Source organism: Perissodus microlepis, chromosome 7 (genome assembly GCF_051167445.1).
Source record: "Perissodus microlepis isolate ML-2025 ecotype Zambia chromosome 7, ASM5116744v1, whole genome shotgun sequence".
In the NCBI taxonomy this organism is placed as follows: domain Eukaryota; kingdom Metazoa; phylum Chordata; class Actinopteri; order Cichliformes; family Cichlidae; genus Perissodus; species Perissodus microlepis.
The window spans coordinates 37,668,624-37,692,282 of NC_140467.1; the positions used below are offsets into that span (position 1 = coordinate 37,668,624).

The window sequence follows — 23,659 nt, forward strand, 5'->3', positions numbered from 1 at the left end:
AACTGTTGGACAGCTAAAGTTGTCTCAAGGTGCAGCAAGACAATGATCCCAAGCACAGCAGGAATTCTACAAAAGAGCATCGTGAACGATTGAAATGCTGTGGCAGGATAATCAGACAGAACCATATGTCTGCAAACTTCAGTGAAATTATTATTTTAAGTTGTTTCTGCTAAAGATGGTCTACAAGCTACTGAATTGTGGAGTGTACTTGGTCTTTCACAGGACTGCAGAGCGTCCTGAGAAAGCTTTTCTTTCTCATCTGTACAGGCTATGAAGCCTAAAAACAGGTGGCTGTTTTTTAGGCTTCACCTCCACTGATTAGATTCGCTGAGCTTTATCTGTGGATCTGTGAGTGTTTGTGTGCATTTTGACCATTACAACTTTTGAAGAAGCCTCTGATTTGCTTTGGGTGAGTCAAATTCTAGTTTCTAATATGCAGTTTTTTTAAACTAATTATGAGCACTAATTATTAACTAATATAGTAAACTAAACTAATTATGTGCATTTGTGTTACGCAGCCATATAGTCTATAGCCCCTCCTTGATGACCATGCTCATATTCATATTTTAATAAACCAGCTTATGATGATGTTACAGCGCTTATGCCCGTTATCGATGCCACTGCTGGTATTGGATCGATACTAGTGTGACCGGATTGTTGCTTTAGTTTGCTTACACATGACCTCTCACGCGGGCACACTTTGATCTGCTCCCTCCTCCCTGCTCTGCTGTGTTTAGTTGTCCAGCGATCATGTGACTCGGTGACACCAAGATGAGCCATGCGGCAGTAAGTGAGAAAGCGGAGCAACGCGTGGAACTACTTTACAGCTGTAAATGAAAACACTGCAAACATCATGCATGTTGGAAGATAAGTCTACACAGTGGCAACACTGGCAACTTATATAAAGACATGAAAGACCACAAAAAATAGAACTCGGTCCCAGAACAAGCAGCAAAAGAAATGAGAAGATGAAGGAAATTCCTCAGTCATACCCAGACTGTCAGCACGGCGTCAGAGCTCACTGTCACAGTCCTTTCGGAGAGGCAAAGAATAACTAGGTAGCTCATGTAACAATAACGGTGATTTAGTTATCATTAAGATGTATTCAGAATTTGCAAATTGATGATGATTCATCTCATAAATCATGACACACTGCTCTCCCCTGCATAAGCTGCCTTTATAATTTTGGCTGTACTGGCTCTGAATTTACTTGGTCTCAGATTGATACTAAAATCTGCAGTATTGCACACCAGTAGCGGTGCCTCAGAGGAGTGTGTAGCCACACAGCATCCACTTGCTTATTTGGACAATTATCTCCGCTATTAGCAGATTTATGCCCGAACACTACAGTTCATGCATTACATGTGATCTGCACATGGGAACCGTGCATGAAGTTGAGAATCTAATTCAGCATACATGGCCATTTTAACAATAACTGATAAAAATTTCCTCTTTCTTTCCCAGCACCCTGTGCACTTCCACCCGTTTCCCCGAGATTTGTTTTGGCACTGGTAGTAAATGCATGAGATGTCTCATGGCTGCATGTAAGCCAACTTAATTTAAGAGTTTCTTCACAAAAGCCACAAGCAATTCCAAGCTGAAGGGCTACGTTATTCAAAGTGAAATGTTCCACATTAAGGATCAGCTACTGGAGAGGCAGTGCACATTATTTATGATGAGAGTTTATGCCTAATTACTTTGGTGTTATAATATGCGAGCCCTCATGCTAAAGACAACAGAAGACAAGGGCCCCGAGTCAGAATGATTTTCTCGATAAAAAAAAAAAACATGTTCTGGAGCCCTTGACTCTCAGAAAATGAAAACTCAAAAGTGGCAACACTGAGGCAAAAAAAGAAATAAAAATGATAATAACAGCTAAAATAAGCTTTGAAAACAAACTTTAATAATAACCAGCAAACCACAAACGGTACCATCAATCTGTGCTGCTTTTCTAGGACAGAAAATCCTCTGAGTGTTTGCTATGGATGAATGTGAGGCCATTCTGACTGAAGGCTGAGCTCAAGACATTACTCAAGAGAAACTATGATGAGCACAGGCGTGATTACAAATTCATAACATGACAATTTTTATTGACTTTATTTTCCTTTCCATCACAGACCACTACGCTATGATGTCCTAAATTATCATGGGGAGGTTTTTAGAAGCATTGGTTAAATTTGATGTTATGTGGTTACATAGCACAGCGTGATTAAATCAGTTTAAATATTTAATCTGGTTCTGGGTGTATCATTATCTTAAATTTCTTCGTATGTGAACAGATTAATTCTCACCATATCGCTCTGCCTCGGTGCTGTGCAGCTGTGTCTGCGGAGGCTCCCTTCATATATCCAGCACTGACTTTAAGAAAACAAAGGGTAAATCCCCTCCTTTCTCCAAACAGACCTTGTTTTGTTAGAGAAGTATGAAAATGATTTCATCTGACTGACATTTGGTCCTGATTCGTTCCCACTGAAGTTAAGTCAACTAACTTCCTGCTCAAAGATCGACTACCTGATAATGAGGTGCTGCTCCTATTTTTGACGTTGGTCTTTCATTTGCATTTTTTAAAAGTCGTTTTATCTTTGGGTTTCGTGAAGCCTTGCCAAACGTAACTGAACCTTGTGACTCAGAGCTAGTTATTTATGAATACTACAGTGAGCTTCGCACCATTTTCTGGGACCCATAGTTTTCTTGAGATCCCAGCCATCACTGAGTTATCAAACTAATAATGGAACACAACTACGATTTGGGTTTTAAATGTGAGGCAACTACTAGTTAAAGTGAATTCTTTACAAGTTTCAAACACTTTATGCCACCCTCCACAAGTTTTCAAAGCAACCTCCCTTTGACACAGTAATATGAAAGATGGATATAGTCTTGATTTTAGCTGTAACAGGAGGTCTTTATCCTTCAAAATCGGATCCTCTACCAGAGGCCTGGGACCTTGAGTGTCCGCCCCTACTTTGTTCGGCTGGTTAGCCAGCACCAGTTTGTCAGTCTGTATCTGGAAGTATCCACAGGATCTTAGCTCAGTCATTCCCAACCACCCTAGGAGGCGTATCCCATGTTGACCTGGGACTTCCAGGCCATACTCGGCACAGATGTTCCTATGCCAGCCACTCGGTTATGGCGTTCCATGTATGCCATCCCTGCTAGCATCTTGCACCCTGCTATTATGTGCTGGATTGTCTCAGGGGCATCTTTGGACAACCTGAACCTGGGGTCTTGCCTGATGTGGTAGACCCCAGCCTCTATCGAGCTTGTGCTTAGAGCTTGTTCCTGTGCTGCCATGATTATTGTCTCTCTGCTGTCTTTTAGCCCAGCTTTGTCCAGCCATTTATAGATTATTTCAATACCAGCCACTCCTTCTATCTGGTACATACTGTGAAGAGACCTGTCTTTTCATGATGTTTCTCTTCTTGCTCTTCTTCTTTCTTCTGTTTTTGCTGCCTGAGATATTCACAAAATGTGATTAGTTATGGCTATCTTCCTAATGTATTCATGGATCTTTTTTTGTTTCATCCTGGACAGTGGTTCTAACACTCACTAGTCCTCAGCCTCCTTCCTTCTCCTTAGCACGCAGTCTAAGGATGCTGTGCTTGCATGCATTTTCTTGATATCAGTGAATTCTATCTAAACTTTTGGCCAGCTGTCCCAGCAAAGTATCTGATGACCAGCAGGGGGTAGGTGTTGGTAAATGGATTGAGTGCTCAGATAGAGTAGAAAAGTGCTATATAAGAACCAAAGTGCTTTACACAACTTGTACATTCATCGATTTACACAAGCACTTTTTTTGTCATTGTTGATTGCCTGGATCTTGTTCTTCCCATTCAGCTGAGTTCCCAGGCTTGTCTTTCGTGATTGCAGTTTTCCTAGTGGCCTCTTGGCCTCTTCATGGTTCCCATTTGCCACTGGGATTCCTTCTTGTCTTTTCTGACATGTGTACAGTGTGTGTGTGTGTGTTTGAGGATCAATTCTGCTAATAACGTTTTTCTACCTAAGAGATTTGCTACAGTACATCTATCTGTGGCCAAGAGAGAAAGTTGTTATTATTTAATAAAAACTGGTTAAAATAAAAGGAGCGATCTACACTGAGTTTTATTTGGCATCACCAGAAATGTTGGAAGAAGCTCTGAGGACTTAAAAACTATGGAAATTGTTCACCTCAGACAAAAGAACAGGCGACTATCTTTCTGTCGATCGAACTCACAGCCATGCTGATGGGTCATGGTAAGTGGAATATTTAAAACGAGTCTCACAGATAGAATCTTTTGGCTAAAGCTGGAACACACAGGGATCAAGAAGTTCAGTTCAGTGACTTTAACTGGTGGAGTTGAAGCAGATAGTTCCTGGCTACAGCTGCCTGAGTGCATCATACACTTTATATAAAAGATGGATGTAGCTTCCAAGACAAAAAAACCCCACCATCCATCTTCTGGCAAAATGTAATAATTAAAGTGAAAAGTCCAACTCAAAAGCAGCAGCAGAAAAACATCAGAACTGATGGATGATGGTAGCTCTGGGAGCTCTTTCCTCTCTTCAGTCCATCAGACTCTTTACAGATAGGTTTCATGCCACGAACCTCCAGGTTTCTGCAAGTCAGACTTAATTCTGTCATCCACCAGGAGTTAAATCAGTTTGATGACTAACAGGTCAGTTAAAATTAATTGTTTTTTCTCTCAAATTCTGTCTCTTTTAGCTTAATACAACATTTAAAATGTGTGATTTGTTGGAGAGCTTATTCCAAGACACAAAAATCTGGGCTCAAAGCAAAGCTCATGGAGCAGCTTAGCAGGGAAACAGCAAAGCCTTGAGGCTAAACCGAGCTGTGTGGATATGTGTGACTCGCTGAGAACCAGGCTTTTCTAAAAATACACAGTAAGGCTTGTCTGAATAAACAAAGCAAAAAAAACAACAACGACAACAAAAGAAAAACTGAAGATCAATTACATAGTGAGCATGTGCTGATACTGAGGTACTGAAGGAAGTAGTGCTAATCAGATTGAGAAGTGACCTTGTTTAGCCTCTGCTGCAGTCTGTCTACAGCCTGCAGAACTGTGTCATCTTATTTTTAGTTCAGTATCAGCCTGACAGTCTCATTCAAAATATTAACAAGCTTTAACCAAAACAAAAATCAAAGTTCTCACTGAGATTATGATTTTATACAGTGGTTTTAGACATTTAATAGCTAACTGGGGAAATAAGTAAACTGTGTGCTGCATATCAACCTTCATTTAAATCAAAGGATTTAACAACAGTATTGCATTAACTTTTTAGGAATTACAATTATTTTTATTTATAGCTTCCCAAATTTGGCCTGTTTTCCAGCAACAGAAATCCATCAAAGTATTAACAAACCATTGAGCTGTCCATGGTGTAGCTAGCAGCTGATCCATAGATCCTAAATTGGACAGGCGACAGTGAATGGAAGGGATGGATTGTACTTCTGCGCTGGAAAACAGCCCGTGGTTTCCACCTTGTTGCATGTAAACCCTCTGTAGTTAGACCTATGAAGGCATCTCTGGATTACAGTGAGATGCAGACCTTATAAGAGTGTTCTCAACTTGGTTAGATGTTGTGAAAGCTGTTTTCTTGACTTTGGAAATAATTCTGGAATCATGAACTTTTGATGTCTTATGTGATCTTTCAGACCTTTTGGTGTCGCTGAGCTGATCAGGGTAACCCTTCTTTTTAAGAATCTACCAGATCGTTGATAATAATAATGGATTGGATTTATATAGCGCTTTTCAAGGCACCCAAAGCGCTTTACAATGCCACTATTCATTCACTCTCGCATTCACACACTGGTGGAGGCAAGCTACGGTTGTAGCCACAGCTGCCCTGGGGCAGACTGACAGAAGCGAGGCTGCCATATCGCGCCATCGGCCCCTCTGGCCAACACCAGTAGGCGGTAGGGAACACACACAAGGACACAACGACCAGGACAGAGAGCCCGGGGATCGAACCGGCGACTTTCCAGTTACAGATACGCTTCCCAACCCCCTGAGCCACGGTCGCGAGGTTAAAGTTTCCGCTACCTGCAGATTTTTCAGCCTAATCATGACCTCCTCCACTTACATCCATATCTCTTTGGACCTCTTGGCCTCTTGTCTAAATGATACAAATTAAAACTCACTGACCTCTTGGCTAAACTTCAACAAAAAAAATGTTACCACAAGTCAAAAATAAAAAAGTAATAAAAACACAGATCACATTTGTCTCTTTTGATTTGTTTTTCTCATACTGAAGCACTTTATTATATTTTTGGAATTATAGTTTTTGCTGCATGTTTAAATCCAGTGTTTTGTTGTGCTTTCATTGTATCAGTCTTTCTCAGAACAATATCTATATTTAGCTTGCTGTACATTTTACAACCTATAAAATATATAAATAAACTGTCAGATCTTGTCTACACACACTTACATAAAACAGAAAGTGACACAGGAATCAGTTTATAGTCCCTCATGCAACAAGGGGCAGTAAAGTCATATTTATTGTCAGGCATGCAGGGAGAGGCCTCTGAAGTCCTACCTGACATCAGAACAACTAGTTTCCTCAAAAACAATTTAACTCAAGTGAGCTGAATGACATCTTTACTGCTCTGCAGTCAGTCTGGAATAAAAACACACAAGCAGAGCAATGGAAACATGAAATGAGCACACAAATCCTTGAACATCTCAATCTCAACCCCAAAGTTAATTTAAGCTTTGTGCTGTGCACATATTCGTGGCTTGAGTTTATGTCAGATTTAAACTTTCCCATCATTTGTATCGGACATGAGTCCGTTATTCTTCACTCTTTTGGGCAGACTGAGAAATGTAAAGTATGTGATTCACCTGAAGCTAAAATAAGTAGTTGAAGACTTCTGCCAAGCAACACAGAGACACAAATGTAATGTATAAAACTGAGCATTCAGAGAGGAAAGAAGTATCTGAATATTTTGCTACATGTGTTTTTAGCATTATTTTTGTTACAGACTACTCACTTAAGCTAATAGCATACTTTATGTGATTACTGAACAAAAATCACTGAAAAAATCAATTAAACACACCATGCTGGTGAAACTCTTGGATTTAATATAAAAAGTGGCCAGAGCTCTGCTGACAGGACTGACTTTGAACAAGCATTTCCTGTTTCTGATCAGGAGGGATTTCGAACCAGTATTTCTTACATTGGTTACACCCTTCTTTTTGATACCAAAACTCCAAAGTTAGCTTTTATTCAAACAGATTAACTAAGCCAGACTTTACTGTAATTTTTTTAAGTGCCTGTTGCAAAAACACATTCTGTTCTGATTTCCTGAGTTGAATTTATGGAAAAATTCCAACAATAACAAAGTTTGAGAAGAATAAAATATTACTTTTGCACCAACAAATTCCCAAAGAGCTATTTGCCAAAAACTTCTCAGCATACTGAGCAGTGTGTCCTTAAACATTTGAGGAAACTGGACAAGAGAAGGACAAAAGAAGTGATCCTAATAATCTATCTATTGCAGATGAACAGCATCTGAAAGTCATGTCCAGAAGAAATAGGAAAAAATCCAGTAAAAGATCTGAAGCAGGAATTCATCAGGGCCATCAGTTGATCCATCTCATGTCATAAGTCAACCTTAAGGAAGGGAAGCCGGAAGAAAAGGCTGAGCTATGCTGACTTACACAAGAACCGGTCTGAAAATCAGTGGCAACAGGTCTTACGGAGTGATGAATGCAAATTTGAATTTCTAGTGAAATATATGTCAGTGTGTACAGAGGAGGTGAAGCGAGAGGTATAACAGTGAGTGTCTACAGTCATCCTCACCATAACTATTTACTTTAATACAAAATTTTAACTTATTTAAACATAAAGATATTAATTGAAATATTTGAACTCTTATTCTTTATTTACCAGAACACTGCTAAGTGTCAAGAATCTAAGTATAGCCGCCTAAAGGATAATGCTACATGAGCTGCTGTATAGATATTTAAAAACTTGTTCAGCTCTCGTTTAGGATGCTGACTAAATATGATGAGCCGAAAGCAGCGAAAGGTTTCAAAAAGTCCTAAATTGTATTTAAAGAAAGCAAATAAAAAACAACCCACATCTTTTGTCCCTCTCAGACAATAGGCTGATTAAATGAGATTTCAAAGACCTGATTAGCCAGTGTGGGTCAATTTTACTGTCCGACTTGTCACAATTACAGCACAGAAGCGCAGAGACAGAGATGGATAGTGACTCTAAGGGCTTTATGAGTGTCTTTAAGAGTCTCCAGTGAGGTTCAGAAAGTCTGGCCCAAGCTGACAACGACTGATGTACCTCACCCAAAGAGAACGAATGAAGCAATAAGTGTGCTTTATAAATAAAGTTTATTATTATTATTATTATTATACAATAAAACCAAGAGGGGTTAGTATTTTTCTTCTTTTAGTTACTGTCTAATTATTTTTCATGCAGTCAGTTTGTGTTTTACTCACCCAGTGCTTTTCAATTACATGTATTATAACAAACAGCACAAATAGTGCACTGCATGTAATTTGTCTTTCTCATACTTTTCCCTCCTTCACTCTCAATTTAAGGGAAACGATCCGTTTAGATAAATGCAGAAGTCAAGGATAACAAAATAGAATAGGAAGTAGTAGGCTGCGGCTGGAGATTAGAAAAAAAGGTGATAATCGCAACACAGTCCAACATTTTTACATTATTATGTTTAACAAGATGAAGGAACAAAGGAAAAGATAGAAATCTGAGTAAGGAACCCAGAGCGAGAGCAGTGAGACACAGAGAGAAGCTGCTGGAGGATCTGACGTTTCAATCAAACAATAATAAATCATACTAGTCTCATAATAAATCACAGACTGGAGTGTTTATACTGTCCTGCCTCGCCTGTCTAAACTGTCTGTGGTTAGTCATAACACGCTCACTTTCACCACTGACCTTCTTCTCATCCTCACAGTTACACACCTGGAGAAAGTGTTATATCAAAGCAGGAGGAGCTGGGGATTACACTGACAACCACAAGTTTCTTACACTTTCATGATCATGCTTTGACTTTAATACATTTTAACATGCTTTATAGTCTTCTAATGACATGAAGGAAAACCGTGAGAGACTGACAAAAGTTCATCCATGAAAATACCAAATCTTATGCAGTCCTAGACGGTGAAATCACAACTTGCCTACAAGATGGGAAGATGTTTAACAAACCCTGTTACTTAAGTTGGGATCATTCAAAATGAGTTTAATGTATAATATGTAACACTTATGTTTTGAAATGTCTGATTGTCTGTAGCGATGGAGGGCACATTTTCTCTTGAAATTATGTGATTACATCATCTTTTCAAAGAATGTTTAAAACCAGAAAAAGCCTCAAAGTTTCAGCCTCAAAGTTTTAACTAATAATATTTTAAACCTATATGCAGGTTTAAAAACTCATGTATGCAAATTCGATACACCTGATGTTACTGGGTATAGTAATAATAATAATATTTCACAGTTCTTCAGCCAGGATGGAGTGCAAAAGTTGAATACATCCCTGAAGACAGGTATGCTTTAATCCTGTTCTTACCATATATCTCTCCACAACAAGTTTCAACTGGCAACAGTTACCAACTTCTTGCAAACACTTGCCAACCGGTTGGGGAACACACATTTTTCCCTAGCAATAGTGGTCGCCAGGGGGTCTAGGCTTGTGTGACTGGAGCTTTAGAGATTGATTCCAGAGTGACTGCTAGCAACCTGTTGCAATCAGCTGGGGATTACTCACTGTTCCCTAGTGTGACGAGACCCTCTCACTGCCTCAAAGAAGTCCTGACCCGCTATTATAGATAGTCTTCCAAACTACACAAGCAGGCCCAGATAAACTTCTCTGTCTCATCATTTCTTTTAGTACACCTCCGTCTTTGTCACCCACTTTGAGCCAGTTTGTGTCACTAGCAACAGTGGTTGCTAGACAGTTGCTCACTAGTGTCTAGTTCTTTGCCTTTAGGGATTAATAAAAAACCCTTTTGCTAGACTTTCCCTGCTTGAGAGTGCTTCCAAACACTACAAGTGCCAGTTTCCAACACAGCTTCTTTTATTTTTTACATTTTTCTTTCTGTCTTTAAGACCCGCCAGAGCTAATAATGATAGCATCTAAAAGAAGTAATCACTGTGGGTGATCTGACACAAGCCCCACAGGGGAAGATATACATCTGTTTTGATAGGCTGAGAGGTACTTCTCTTGACTGCAAAATACATCTTGTGAATGTAAAAAAAAGTTTAAAAAAATCTGGAATTACCCCTTAATATTCCTCAACAATTGTTTTCAATACCTTCCTGGTGTCATTATCGTAGAATTTGTGTGTTGCATTTTGCACTCGTTCCTTATTTGTCTTCTAAATCCTTGGGAATAGACTTCATTTTCCAATATGGAGCTGAAAGTTTCATCTTATCTCAACATAAGAGAGTCATATATCAGCAGGGCATGCCAGCGTGGCTTTGACCCAACGAGTGATCTATCTTTCGTCCCAGATGTCTTCCATTCCAGAGAGATTTCAAATTCTACTGTTTTTCAGTGGCTAAACAGAAATGCTCTGCTACAGCAGATCATCCTGCTCAGTCTCAATAACAATCACACAGCTGATAACAGTATCCGCTACTTAGCGGAATTAACAGAATTCAACAGTACATCATCGCTACATCACACTCAAACTGATTATGTGTTACGGGAATGGTATGATATTCTGAGTTGTTGGTTATTTCTCATACCAGACATTCAACACTTAGGGGAACAAGAATCTGGCTTCCCCAAAATATCAAACTACACAGTACTTCAGTATGTACACTTTCTCTTCTTCTTTTCTTCCAGTAAAATGTCCAAGGATAATGTGCAGCTTGGACTGCGGCTTCACCACACTATGCATCATCATCATCTTGCACCTTTCACTCTTGTTTAACTCTGTTTCTTTTATTTTTCTTTTACTTTTTTAACTCAAGCTCACACATCCAGCCCACACTGTTTTAAGTACTGATGACAGCTGCTCTGAGGGAGGTAAAGATGATAGAGCTGAGCGAATGACAGAAGAGCAGAGGAGAGGTGAGATTCAACTTGGAAAACGTATCATTATCCTACAACTGTAGCAAAACAGACTTGACCATTTACCCGTGTCCACTGTGACTAAAATTATTGTGTTCATGAGGTTTTTGTCTAATGCTAAAGTCTCTTTTTGGAATCTGGTCATTGACTCGGTACTAGGTTTACAATCACCAAGTCAAAACAGATTTCTCCTCAAATTAGCCAACAAAAGACGATTTAGGCTGTAGTAGCACAAATATTCTTATATCTGCAATGTAACAGATAAATACAATTTAAAAGTGGTAGAAAAGCAGTGTTGTGATAGTTGGATTCTGGTGTCATTTTTCATGTATCAATGGGTCAGAATAGAAAAAAATATCAAAGATCACCAGTGACGAGAACCCCATAGTGTGACATGACCCACAGGGCTAGTGGGGCAATGGAAAACACGTCTGATTACAGATCAAAATATTTTAGGTTCAACTCCTGGCTAGCTCAATACTGTAGTTTTACAGAAGGGGGAAATAATAATAAGCCATATCACAAACATAGGTTAAGAAGAAAGGTGATGATTAGGAAGCTGCAGTATGGCTTTATTCTGAGAAAGCATATAGTAGGGTGACAAGAGAGGAACTGTGGTACTGTTTGAGGAAGTACGACAGAGACGTATGTGATGGTGGTGCAGGACAGTAGCGAGATGTGCGATAGGAGTGACATTTGGGTTCAAGGTAAGGGTGGGATTACATCAGGGATTAGCTCTGAGCTGGTTTTTGCTAGTTGACAGGTGAGGTCAGGTGGGAGTCACTGTGGACCATGATGTTTGAAGAGGACATTGTGATCTTCAGTGAGAGTAAGGATCAAGTGGAAGAGAGCCTGGAGAGGTGGAGGTGGAAAAAAGAAGAATGAAAATCAATGGAAACAAGACAGAATACATATGTGTGAATTAGACTGAGACAGGTGGAAAGGGTAACAATCAAAGAGTGGAGACAGTGAAGGTAGATGAGTTTTAATTCCCTGGGTCACCATCCAAAGTAACAGAGACTACACGAAGAAGAGTGTGCAGTTGAGGTGAGTGTTGGGGGGGGGGCAAGACAGTACCGTCACCTGTTTGGCCTAACAAAGCTGAAGATGTTAAGGTTTTACAAGAGAGTCACAAGAATGGGAAAGATTAGATCTGAGTACATCAGAGGGACAGATGACGGACAGCTCAGGCTGAGTAGTAGTAAGGCTGAGATGGTTCAGTCATGTGCACAGGAGGGATATATTGGACCAAGAGATGTTGAATATGGAGAGGAAGAGAGGACATGCAGAGGGTTGGTGTGACAGGATGCTAGGGATGCAGTGAAATGGAGGCACATGACCCATTATGGTGGCCCCTGAAGTTGAAAGAATAATAATAATAAGAAGAAGAAGATAGTATGTGATATGCTAAAAAAAATTGCTTACCATAACACTTTAACTACAAACACTGAATAATCAAATATATCTATGCAATATATATATATTTCAAATACGTACTCCTAGTAATACTATTACTTATTATTAATAATAATAATTTCTGTCCTGACAGTTAATCTGTCCTTGAAAACAGACTGCTTAGCTGCATCCACTCGTGCTATGCTAGCTCAAGTTAACTGTCATCTGGCTGTGACAACTGATGTGCCGGCCGAATGAATATAAGATAAAACAACACTTAAATTATACTATATAAGCAAAATTGTGGAAATAAAAGCAGGAACAGCTCATCCAAGGAAACCCATGCCACGATTCTCCTAGTGCACAGTTTTTAGAACAACCCATTCATTCCCAACTGCATGGCAAGGTGCCGTGGTAATGGGACTGTGGCCCAATACTCGTGTCCATATTGTGTGTCTATAGAAAGACATACTTTATAAAATGCTGTAAACACCATACTGGCGCAAGGACACAAGACAAGGAGCAACTCAACATTTTTAACCTGTTTCAAATCTCCAGATGCTTTTGTCTCCACAGGGTGGGTCATTTATATGGATACACCGTAATAAAATGGGAATGGCTGGTGATATTAAAGTCCTGTTTGTGGCACATTAGTATATGTGAGGGGGCAAACTCCTCAAGATGGGTGGTGACCATGGTGGCCATTTAGAAGTCGGCCATCTTGGATACAACTTTTGTTTTTTTAATAGGAAGAGGGCCATGTGACACATCAAACTTATTGGTAATGTCACAAGAAAAACAATGGTGTGCTTGGATTCAACGTAACTTTATTCTTTTGTGAGTTATTTACAAGTTTCTCTTTGTTCACAGCCATTGACATGTTGAAGAGGTTAACACGTGAGGAGCGGATCGAAATTGTGTTGATATCTGATGAACGCAGTAACCGGGTCATTGCAGCAGATTTCAATGCAAGACACCCTACGAGACCACCCATCTCCCATGCTACAGTTAGCAAACTGCTTGCTAAGTTTCGTGAAACTGGTTCAGTGCTGGATTTGCCAAAATGTGGACGCAAGAAAACTGTCACTAATGAAGAAACACCAGTGTCTGTCCTAGCTTCATTCAGCAAGAGCCCACAGCGTAGCACTTGCCGCATGTCACTGGAGAGTGGCATTAGTCGAACATCCCTTCGGCGGATATTAGCTACTCACAAATGGCACCCTTACAAACTCCAGCTACTGCAGCATCCCAACGAGGATGACCCAGATCGGCGCACAGAATTTACAGAATGGGCAAAACAAAAATTGGAACAGGACCCTCAGTTCACGCAGAAGATTTTGTTCAGTGATGAGGCAAACTTTTATGTGAATGGTGACGTTAACAAACAAAACCACCGCTATTGGTCTCACATTAACCCACATTGGATGGATCCCTCCAAGACTGTTGGAACAACAAAAGTACACTATCTGTTAGGGGAATTTACACGGATGGATTTAGTGGCAGAAACACACACGGGCACAGGATAGTAGTGATGCAGATTTATGTGCAATGATGGGGGAATATTTACAAGGGAAGGGGCTATATACAGTGAAAGGTAAAATGTGCAAGGAGAGCAGAGCTGAAGAGATGAGACAGAGCCGAGGTATGCGGGTGGGCAGATGACGCACCGGAGCTACCTGAAAACGAGGGACAAACAAAGTTACGGAGTAACGTCGATAGCCGAGAGTTAAACTAAAGTGGACGGGGAGAGTTGGAGAGCTTACTTGAAACACAGAACTACAGCTGTAGCGGTGGTCACAGACTGGTACGAAGTAACTCTCCGTCACGGATCCAAAGAAGCCAACACAAAGAAAACTAGGCAGGCGAGCAGGCAGCGGGACAGGCTAGAACAAAGGAGAAGCAGGCAGGAGATGGATCCTAAAAACATGCAGCTCAATAGCGTGGAATCAACAGATTCAGCTTGCACCAACACGTTACCACTTGTGACAGCAACAATACTCCGACACCAGACGTCCGTGACTCAGCTCCATAAAAGCGCTCACTGATGACGTCCGATGCGCCGCAGGTGTGCCGGAATGCCATCAAGCCCCGCCCCGCCTACCTATGCCAAAAAAAAGGAAACAAAACCCAAAAACAACAATACACCTACCCACCACCTCCTAACACTATCGTTGTATGGGGTACAACGATAGTGGGTCCATTCTTCATCAATGGAAACCTCAAGGCCACTGGATATTTAAAATTGCTACATGATGATGTGTTTCCCTCTTTGTGCTCTGAAGCTGGCACGTTTCCTGAGTTTTTCCAGCAAGATGGTGTGCCACCACATTATGGGTGCCAGGTCCGAGCATTCCTAGATGAACAGTTTCCTGGAAAGTGGATTGGTAGTCGTGGGCCAGTTGAATGGCCCCCAAGGTCTCCCGATCTGACCCCCTTAGACTTTTATCTTTGGGGTCATCTGAAGGCAATTGTCTATGGTGTGAAGATACGAGATGTGCAGCACCTGAAACTACGGATACTGGATGCCTGTGCTGGCATCTCTCCTGCGGTGTTGCTACCAGTGTGTGAAGAGTGGGAGAAGAGGGTTGCATTGACAATCCAACACAATGGGCAGCACATTGAACACATTTTATAAGTGGTCAGAAACTTGTAAATTACTCATGAAAGAATAAAGCTACGTTGAAACCAAGCACACCATTGTTTTTCTTGTGACATTACCAATAAGTTTGATGTGTCACATGGCCCTGTTCCTATTGAAAAAACAAAAGTTGTATCCAAGATGGCCGACTTCTAAATGGCCACCATGGTCACCACCCATCTTGAGGAGTTTGCCCCCTCACATATACTAATGTGCCACAAACAGGACTTTAATATCACCAACCATTCCCATTTTATTACAGTGTATCCATATAAATGGCCCACCCTGTACATTGTTTACTAGTGTGTGAAACCAAAGGTTTTGTTATGACTGTCCACTGTTGGAGCTTCGAGTGTCCACAGCAGATGTTTGTTAGGAAAACAGCTCCAGGGAAATTCTAATATGAGCTAATTTTCCACCTACCAGGATCTACAGAAGTATTTAAAGCATTACTGATGGACAAAAATACTGGGTAAGGGAAAATCCAAATGACCAAAAAATATGCACGAAATATTAATTGTTAGGATGTTTTTTTTTGTTTTTTGTTTTCAATTTTAGAAAAACAAAAGACGGTGGCACATTTAAAAAAAATGACTAGTGGAGAAAGTAATTAGGCAAAGTAAGAAAAGAATGGACTGTATTCTAAATAACACCAATTCAATTCAAGTCAGTTTGATTTTTATGGCACCAATTCACAACAACAAACAGTTTAAAGTGTTTAAAATGTAAAGCATGTCATTAAAAGCAGGCTAAAGCAAAGAAATACCAATGTTAGAATCTGTTGTAAAGCAATTCTGCTTTCCATTGGATTCATATCCTACTACTCTGTCCATATGTGCCATCACACATGGACAAAGACATTTTAAAAAGGCAGAGGACACTTAAATGTAACTTTGAAAAACAGTTTCCTTAAAGGCCGTCATCTCAATGAAATAAAAATGAGATTCGACAGGATTTCTCCAGTAATTTCAGCTTCTAGTATCCTGCCGGCCTTAATCTGATTGTCCGAGTCTGTTTTCCATCGGAGACAGATTTAAGACAGGACATCAGATTGGAGTTAACACTGTTTGCCTTTCTGTTTCCTACACACCGACGTGCAGAAATCCATGGAAACACGTGACAGCTAAAACTAGTATGCCATAAGCTGAGATATCAGGAAAGCGTGTTTCATTTTTCTTATTTCATATAACAGACACGCACAGACGATGCACAAGCAGAAGGTTTCTCGACACGTTCAAAAGGTGTGACTGCCTGTGCTTGCATGTATTTTGTATGAATTCATTTGTCACACATGTGCATGAGTGCACACGCACTCTCACTGTTTCTCTTCAGCAGTGAAGTACTTGTATTAGAGTTAAACAGTGCAGACACAAGCAGGTCTCCTCCATCTTTCTCCCAGCTCGCGGAAGCTGAGAGCACACACACAGCCGTCAACTAAATCAGCACCATAACATCAACAGATGTCCTGGTGTGAAAAGCCTTCTGGACTTTTAGTGTTATTATATATTATAATTACATTGAAGATCCAATCTGTAAAAAAGACAAATATGAAACTGTCCACTGTCCGTGCTATTTAACCACTAAGAACCAAGATTTAGCCAGATGTGGGCATTTTAGCTGCTCTTTGAAGGGTGCTTTTTGCTCCACTTTTCTATAATTTAATACTTACAAAGTTCACCATGTTAGATTGGTGCTAGTTTACCTAAACAAAACCCAGACAAAATTCTCCAGCAACAGGAAGATGGTTTGGTCCCCTGGGAGCCTCTATTGCCTGACTCCGTCTCAGATTACATGAAGAAGACAGTGAGAGAAATTCTCCAAGATGCTTGAAGTAACCTGCCTGCCAAGTATCTTAAGAACTGTCCAAGTGCAAAATGCTATAGTCAAAGCAACTTTAGCGCATCAAGACAGTGACAGAAATGGAGTCTATCTGCTCTCATTTTACCACTGAATTAGCTGAAGTTGTTAATTAAATTCAACCTGCAAAGACTGCCAATATTTGGCCTTCTATAGAAATTTACATGAACTAATATATTCACAGTATAGCCAGAATATATTCAGAGTATAGCCAGGTCAAATCATAGATCTGAAATAGAAATTCCTCCAAAAATAGTGATGTCCTTTTGCAGGACAGCAAAAGGATTGACAAAAGGCCTTGCATAAATTGGAAGCCAATTATTTGCAAGCCTTCGTCAATCTGTCTGAGAGTGACTGCAGTCAGACTGCAATTTCTTTGGGCTCAAAACCGATCACTGAAACTAATTGTGATCATTAAAAGGAAAAAAAAAAATCAATGAGTGGTTGTCATCCTACTTTTAGCCTATTGTGATGGAGACATTAAGGACAACTTGTAATTTACTAACACCAGCAGGTGAGTCACAGTAAATATTGATTTGACTCTAGTTTTTTCTATTTACTACAGTGACTACCAAGAGAAAAAACACAATGGCTGATCTTCATATTGCTGTTGCTACATTCTGTTATTGCTGTCCATACGAGTTTATCTCCTCATCATTCTCCCCAGCTGCTGCTGTGCACGTGCTGCATTAAACGGCATGATTAAACGTTAAAGAAGTTTCTGCAGAAAAACACAGCACAAGTGCAAGTGTGGGTCAAAGTCTGAATGTTCTCTTTCAAAATTTCCCAACGGTTCCATGAAAAGCATCTGACACATCTCATGATCAGAAAACAAGGGATTAAAAGAAGGGATGATTATTAAATTCATTTTATCACAAATGTGAGCCTAGGATAGCAACTAGCTGCACACAGTATGTGATAAAATGATATATGATCAAATAAGAAATACCTTATTTATCCCCAAAGTTGGGAAATGCTACAGTACTCAAAATGTGAAAAAGAACTGTGATTAAAAAAATATCACAGTGCAAAACAATCACTCAATAAATCAAAATGTAAATGTGATTTACTCAGGAGCTTAAATCCACAGTGGATACATGGATTGTGGTATATGGAATTGTGTTTTATCCTTGTGGTGGTAAAGCTGAAACAGATGTTAGAGAAAGTCTTCAGCTGCTTGTCCAGCAAGTGGTGCAAAGGGTGACCAAGATCCATTTCTTGTCCATGCTCATTCAGCCACAGTCCTTTGGATGATCTCTGTGTCAGCTGATGCAGGAATCCAAACAGTGTGATGAATAAAAATGGATTCAAACAGCAACAGAAATGTCCATTTCCCTCAGTGAGTAATACCTTGCCAGCTAGCAATATTCGGGCCATGAAAATCTTCCCCACAGTTACATGTCTGCAGCTACAACACTTTTCTATCACAATTAGTGCGATTTCTCCACTTTTCTTCTTACTGCTCAGATTAAAGTCCTTGGCTGGCACTCCCTCTCTCCCTCCACAGCTCCATGAAGCAATGTCAAACTACGCTCACTATGTTCCCCCTCTTCTACTGATTTGCGATGCAGTCCTGTTTTACCTTCATAAAACTGCAGGAGTTATTTGGCTCAACATAATGCAACAAAATAAAGTTTGGCAGCTCACAATAGGCCACAGGATTATCTTCGTCCAGGTGCACGAGTATAACACTCCAAATGAGACTTAGTGGCAATAAATTTCCCTTGTGAAGGGCACTGAGGTAATCGTCCAAAATGTTCAAAATGTCCCTGACATTCATCAGGGACTGATGTGAGTGTCTCTTCTGTGTCATGTAGGACCATAACTGTGTTTCTTAATCGCAAGTGATCACTCCGAGGAGGTCAACAAAGGGACAATTCCAGTTTTCCACTTTTCAAGATGATGAACCTCTTTAATCTGCTGGTCTTCTTCTTCTTCTTCTTAACAGCTGCTAGTTAATTAAAAACATTAAAAATTATCTTTTTGGTGTGTCAAATAGATGGAGTAATGAACTAATAAAAGTCCAGTGTGTCGTCCTCTTCTCAGTTTTCTAAACTCAGGCAAAGACTAAGGAAAACAAACAATCTTTCAGTCAGATGACACAGAAAGGTTTAGGTGTAGGTCTTTTCGCGGGAAATGACAAATTAAAGTTCTTTCTTGCCCAAGGCCTTCATTTCTTTTTGAATCAGTGAGGACAAAAACAGAACATCAGTGACGTAGTAGCGCATCCGGCTTAGGTATTCATTACAATCCACAAGTTATTGCCCTGAAAAATGACAAATGTGACCTTAGTGTTAACCTGAAACAGGTGATTCTTGTTTATTGTGGACAATCAAAGCCTTGATCGCTGAGCAAAAAAAACATACACTCTCTCACTCAGATCCACTTACACCCCTTCACTCACTGAAATTACTGCCCTTCACATTAACATTAAGGGACGTCTGCCATCAGTCTTACATGATCAAATATGTCTTAGGCCACTGGTTATAGATAGACTGGTACAAATGTGACTTGTGCCTTGCCTGTGTGTTTACCTCAGTGCCATGGATGTCCCATTGACTGATGCAGCTGAGCATGCTCTGTGGGTTGGTCCATAGGAGCAGCTCCCCTGCCGTGCGTACCGCTCATCCCCGCAGCAGAGAATGACCAGAAACGCCCTCCGAAAAGCCCGGTTTAGGAAGGCGTACAGGAAAGGGTTTAGCCCTGAGTTAATGTACCCAAGCCACAACCAGGTTGTCCACAGCTGCCAGGGTACCGAGTAGTGGATGAAAGGGTCCACTATGTTGGTGATAAAGAATGGAGCCCAGCACAGGCAGAAACAACCCATTATAACCGCCAACGTCTTTGCTGCCTTGGTCTCAATGCGCATGCGGCTGTGACCTACAGGAGCCTGCTCTGAGGAGGAGGAACCTGTTGGTGTCCTAAGGCGGTAATGCTCCAAAGGATCTGAGGAAGTGGATGTCCTCACGGTGATGACTGGAATTGTGCCGGTGACCGGAGCAGAGCCGGCACGTTGAAGTGTCTCTATCTGCCGCACGTGGGTCATGGCAGTAACATAGATACGCTGGTAGGCTAGGACCATGAGGCCCAGCGGCACGTAGAAGGCCACTGCAGAGCAGATCAGGGCGTACGGCCGGTTAACTAGAAACACACAACTTGTGTCGTTCGAGCCTCCCGCCAAGGCTCGCCGCTCTTCAATCTGCAAAGAGAGAAGACACAGGAAGAAAAAACAAGTGAAATATGGGGCTCCCAGGCGGGGATTAGTTTAACTTAACAAAAAACAAAAACATTAAAAAAAAACTGGAACTATGGAAAGACTTAGGCCAGCTGTTTCCCTCTGCTTCCTGCCTTTTAGTTAAGGCGGGCTAAAGAAAGAGGTAAATGCTACATATTGTAATAATAAAGTACTTTGGAATATCCTTTGTCTGGCCAGTTGCCCATATCTTTGTCCTCTATATAAACCATGAGTAGGTCAAAGTAAATTAAAAATCTGCAGGCGGAGAATTGCCTTGAGCTGAAAGATTAATTTTATCTCATCCCTCTATGTAGCATTTGGGTGCAGTAAGGTAATGCTGCACCCTGGGACACTAGAATAAAACCAAACTATCATCAAAGCAGAACAAAAAGTAATGTGTGACTCATCTTGAATTGAAAATGCACTCTTAATGGACTTTTAGTGTTTAAAGTGCCAAAATAATGCATTTGAAAAGCTAAATAGCAATGTCTCTATCCAAAAAAGACAACCTTGCTACAATTGCAGTTGTGAGCTGTTTAATGTAGGAATAATTATTCTTTCTACCGTCTACATCCAAGAGTTAGCAGAAACTCAGCTGAGGGGAAGATTTCAGTAATGATGGAAGAAGCACGAGCCTCTTGTCACACGTTTCTGATTTGATAGTTTGGTGAAAAATGAAAACAATAATCATTCCTACCTGTAAATGAAACTACACACAGTAAGGTTTGTATATTTTTTTGAGCAACTAGGTGTTAATTGGAAAAAGATTTAGGTTTAATCAAAGCTTCACACTTACATAATTATCAAAAGAAAGTAAAGAAAGGAAGTCCATCACATCGATTTCCTCCCTAATTATTAAATGACGTTCATCTTTGTGTTACATTTACTAGGTAACCAAAAAGTTCTTTAAGCTGAAACAGCCACATGGTAAACATGTATTCACAAAGCTTACTGAATAAACTGTAAGTAACCGTGTCACAGACAGCCAACTGTGCCGCTGTTGTTGTCCATTCTCCATATGGAGGTGGGTGCTTACTCCCACAGTGTCACTTAGTCGCGATAGGAGCCAGAATAATCTAGCTTTTTTCAAAGGATGAGATGTCAGAGTCTTGAAGTTGAATCTTGACTTTGCGGAGATGTGAAATTTTTATTTTAACACTTTAAAAAATAGCCTTTTTGATATTATTCCTCCAGTCTTGTGATTGCAACAAGTCCAAGTACATGCAGAACAGGAGCCTCACACTTACAGCAAAAGTCCACAAAAGGTAACTTTCATCTGTGTAATTGTTTTGCTGTCTGTTGCCAACTGTGTTTTATTTTCAGCCGTATACATTTATTATACATTTCTTTGTACAATGCCTCAATATTATGCAGACCATCGGGATATATATGCACTGAGAGGTCCTCCATCCATTGCCTCTTAGCTTTGACCAAAGGGTGGAATGCCTGAGATATGTGAATCCTGGAATTAATTCTAAATTTTGGAAGTGTTTCCTTTGCCTGATCGTAATTTTTTTTAGCAGCTGTTTCAGTGGACTACCTGTGGAATAGTTGAAAGGACGGCCCAACCATTTAAACAGAGCACTACTCATTTGGACAAACCTCTAGAACTGTGTAATAATTTACAGATTTCTACTAGTTGACTAAAAGTGTTAGATGTCAAATAAATTAATAACATAAGTACTTCCAGCTTTCTGCCACATTGCCCAGTTATCTGGTTTGTCTCTGCTCAGGAGTTGTTTATTATTCCATAGAAGTGCTTGAGGTATAAGCTCCGTGTAGCTTATGGCATAGACCACGGTGATAACCAGTCCCTAAGGTAAATTTCTATCTGAAATCAACTTGGCCAGCTCAATTTAATTAGATTTTATTCTACAGACAGAAAACCTTGCTGCAGACGGTATCTCCCAAATTGAGCATTTCAAGACAGAGATCAGTTTCAGATCACTATCCCCGAGCAGACACCTTTAAAACCAACCAGACAAATACTGTTTGGTTTAGCTTGTGCTTAGTGAGAAGAAATTTCAGTTTCAAACAATCCCTCTGAAACAGAACAGAAGCGTAATGAAAAACACACACACAGACAGCATTTAAAATAATCCTATGCAATTTTGTATACCGTGTATGACTTCTAGCCATCGAGACAGCCATTAAAAAAGTAACACTGGCTTTGTACGCTGCCAGACAGAAAGATAAGAGAAAAGAGCTTTTCATTAAGTCTGGATGAATAAATTCATCTGTCCCTGCCTGCCTCTGGGAGTCCTGCTGCTCATTTCAAGGCAGCTCTGAAACAAGCTCATGCCAAAACATACCTAAACCAGAAGAAAATGCTTGTTGAAGTGCTGTCTTTGCTCGCAGCGAGAAAGCTTCCACAGGGACTGGAATTGTTTTGTGATCATTCTTTTACTGTGCCATTGTTTCAGGGATTGAAAATGTTATTAGAAACAAAGAATATTAGACTGGAGAGGTTAATGCCGCTTTTGCCCTCAAAGAAAGAACATACCTCTCTTTAGGCATTTGAGAGCGGTATGAACTTTTCTTCGTGATACTTTGTTTAAACATACTGTCTGTTTGGTTTGATTCAGGGGTCGTAGTAAAAAAAATGTAAGCATTAGAACTATGTAGCCACTTGTTTTGATCTCATTAGTGATGGTTTCTGATCTGAGCTAATGAGGACTTACAATATCCTCGATCCCGATGGCGTTCCAGCTTTGCATGATGGGTAGAAAGGAGATAAATGTGGGAATGAGCCAACAGCCACTGAGCATGACTGCCACTCTCATCGGGGTCATCTTGTGTCTATACACCAATGGCTGGCAGCAGATGGCATAATACCTGAAATAAGACACAGACACTAGCACACGCATACTTTACACTAACATACAGATTTAAAAATGAATGGGGGGTTGTGCTTCAGAGGTATGGGGTATTGGGCCCATACTCTATTCTGGCTTATTTGATCCCTGTATGACGGTAGTGCAGCCATTGCTGTGAAATAAATCTGACTTTTTCCTACTTTTGTAGGAAACCTTACTGACTTTTTGTGATATTAAACTGTTTGGCTGCTCTTCATAGCTGATTCTGTTCACTTTTACTGACAGAAATACTAGGTTCAACATGGTGGCATGACCAATGCTTGCAGCAGGATCTGCTTACACCAGTAAAGGCAATATAAGGCAACAGCTAGGTTTGCCTGTCAAAGTCGTATTTTTGTTTGTGACTCTCTAAGGGACATCAGAAGCCTTTGCTGAGATCTCATAGATTTTAGGAGGGCTACCTTCAGTTATCTCCCACCACCGACAGTCAGCGAATTTGCGGTAAAGAGGGTAAAGGGCATTGAGTTTTGGAGGGCTGACCTCCAGCGACAACACCACAGCTGTCATCAAGAAGGCACAGCAGCTTCTCTCCCTCCTCTGCAGAAGGAAGACAGCGGACCTCCTCACTTCAGCACTGACAGTCTCATACAGATGGGCCATCAAAAACA

At 40.5% G+C, this 23,659-nt stretch overlaps 1 protein-coding gene across 2 annotated transcripts in view; it reads right to left on the reverse strand.

The window, feature by feature from the left end:
• LOC146383572 (5-hydroxytryptamine receptor 4) overlaps positions 1–23,659 on the reverse strand; it is a 59,773-nt gene that overhangs the window by 14,852 nt on the left and 21,262 nt on the right. For both annotated transcript variants that reach the window (XR_014800772.1, XM_084934889.1), the window contains exons 5-6: positions 22,857–23,010; positions 19,475–20,139 (exon numbers count right to left, since the gene is read on the reverse strand). Coding sequence is in view for 1 of the 2 variants with exons in the window: in XM_084934889.1 (XP_084791015.1) it covers positions 19,475–20,139; positions 22,857–23,010 (819 nt within the window). In the remaining variant the exon portion in view is untranslated. The remainder of the gene's footprint in view (positions 1–19,474; positions 20,140–22,856; positions 23,011–23,659) is intronic.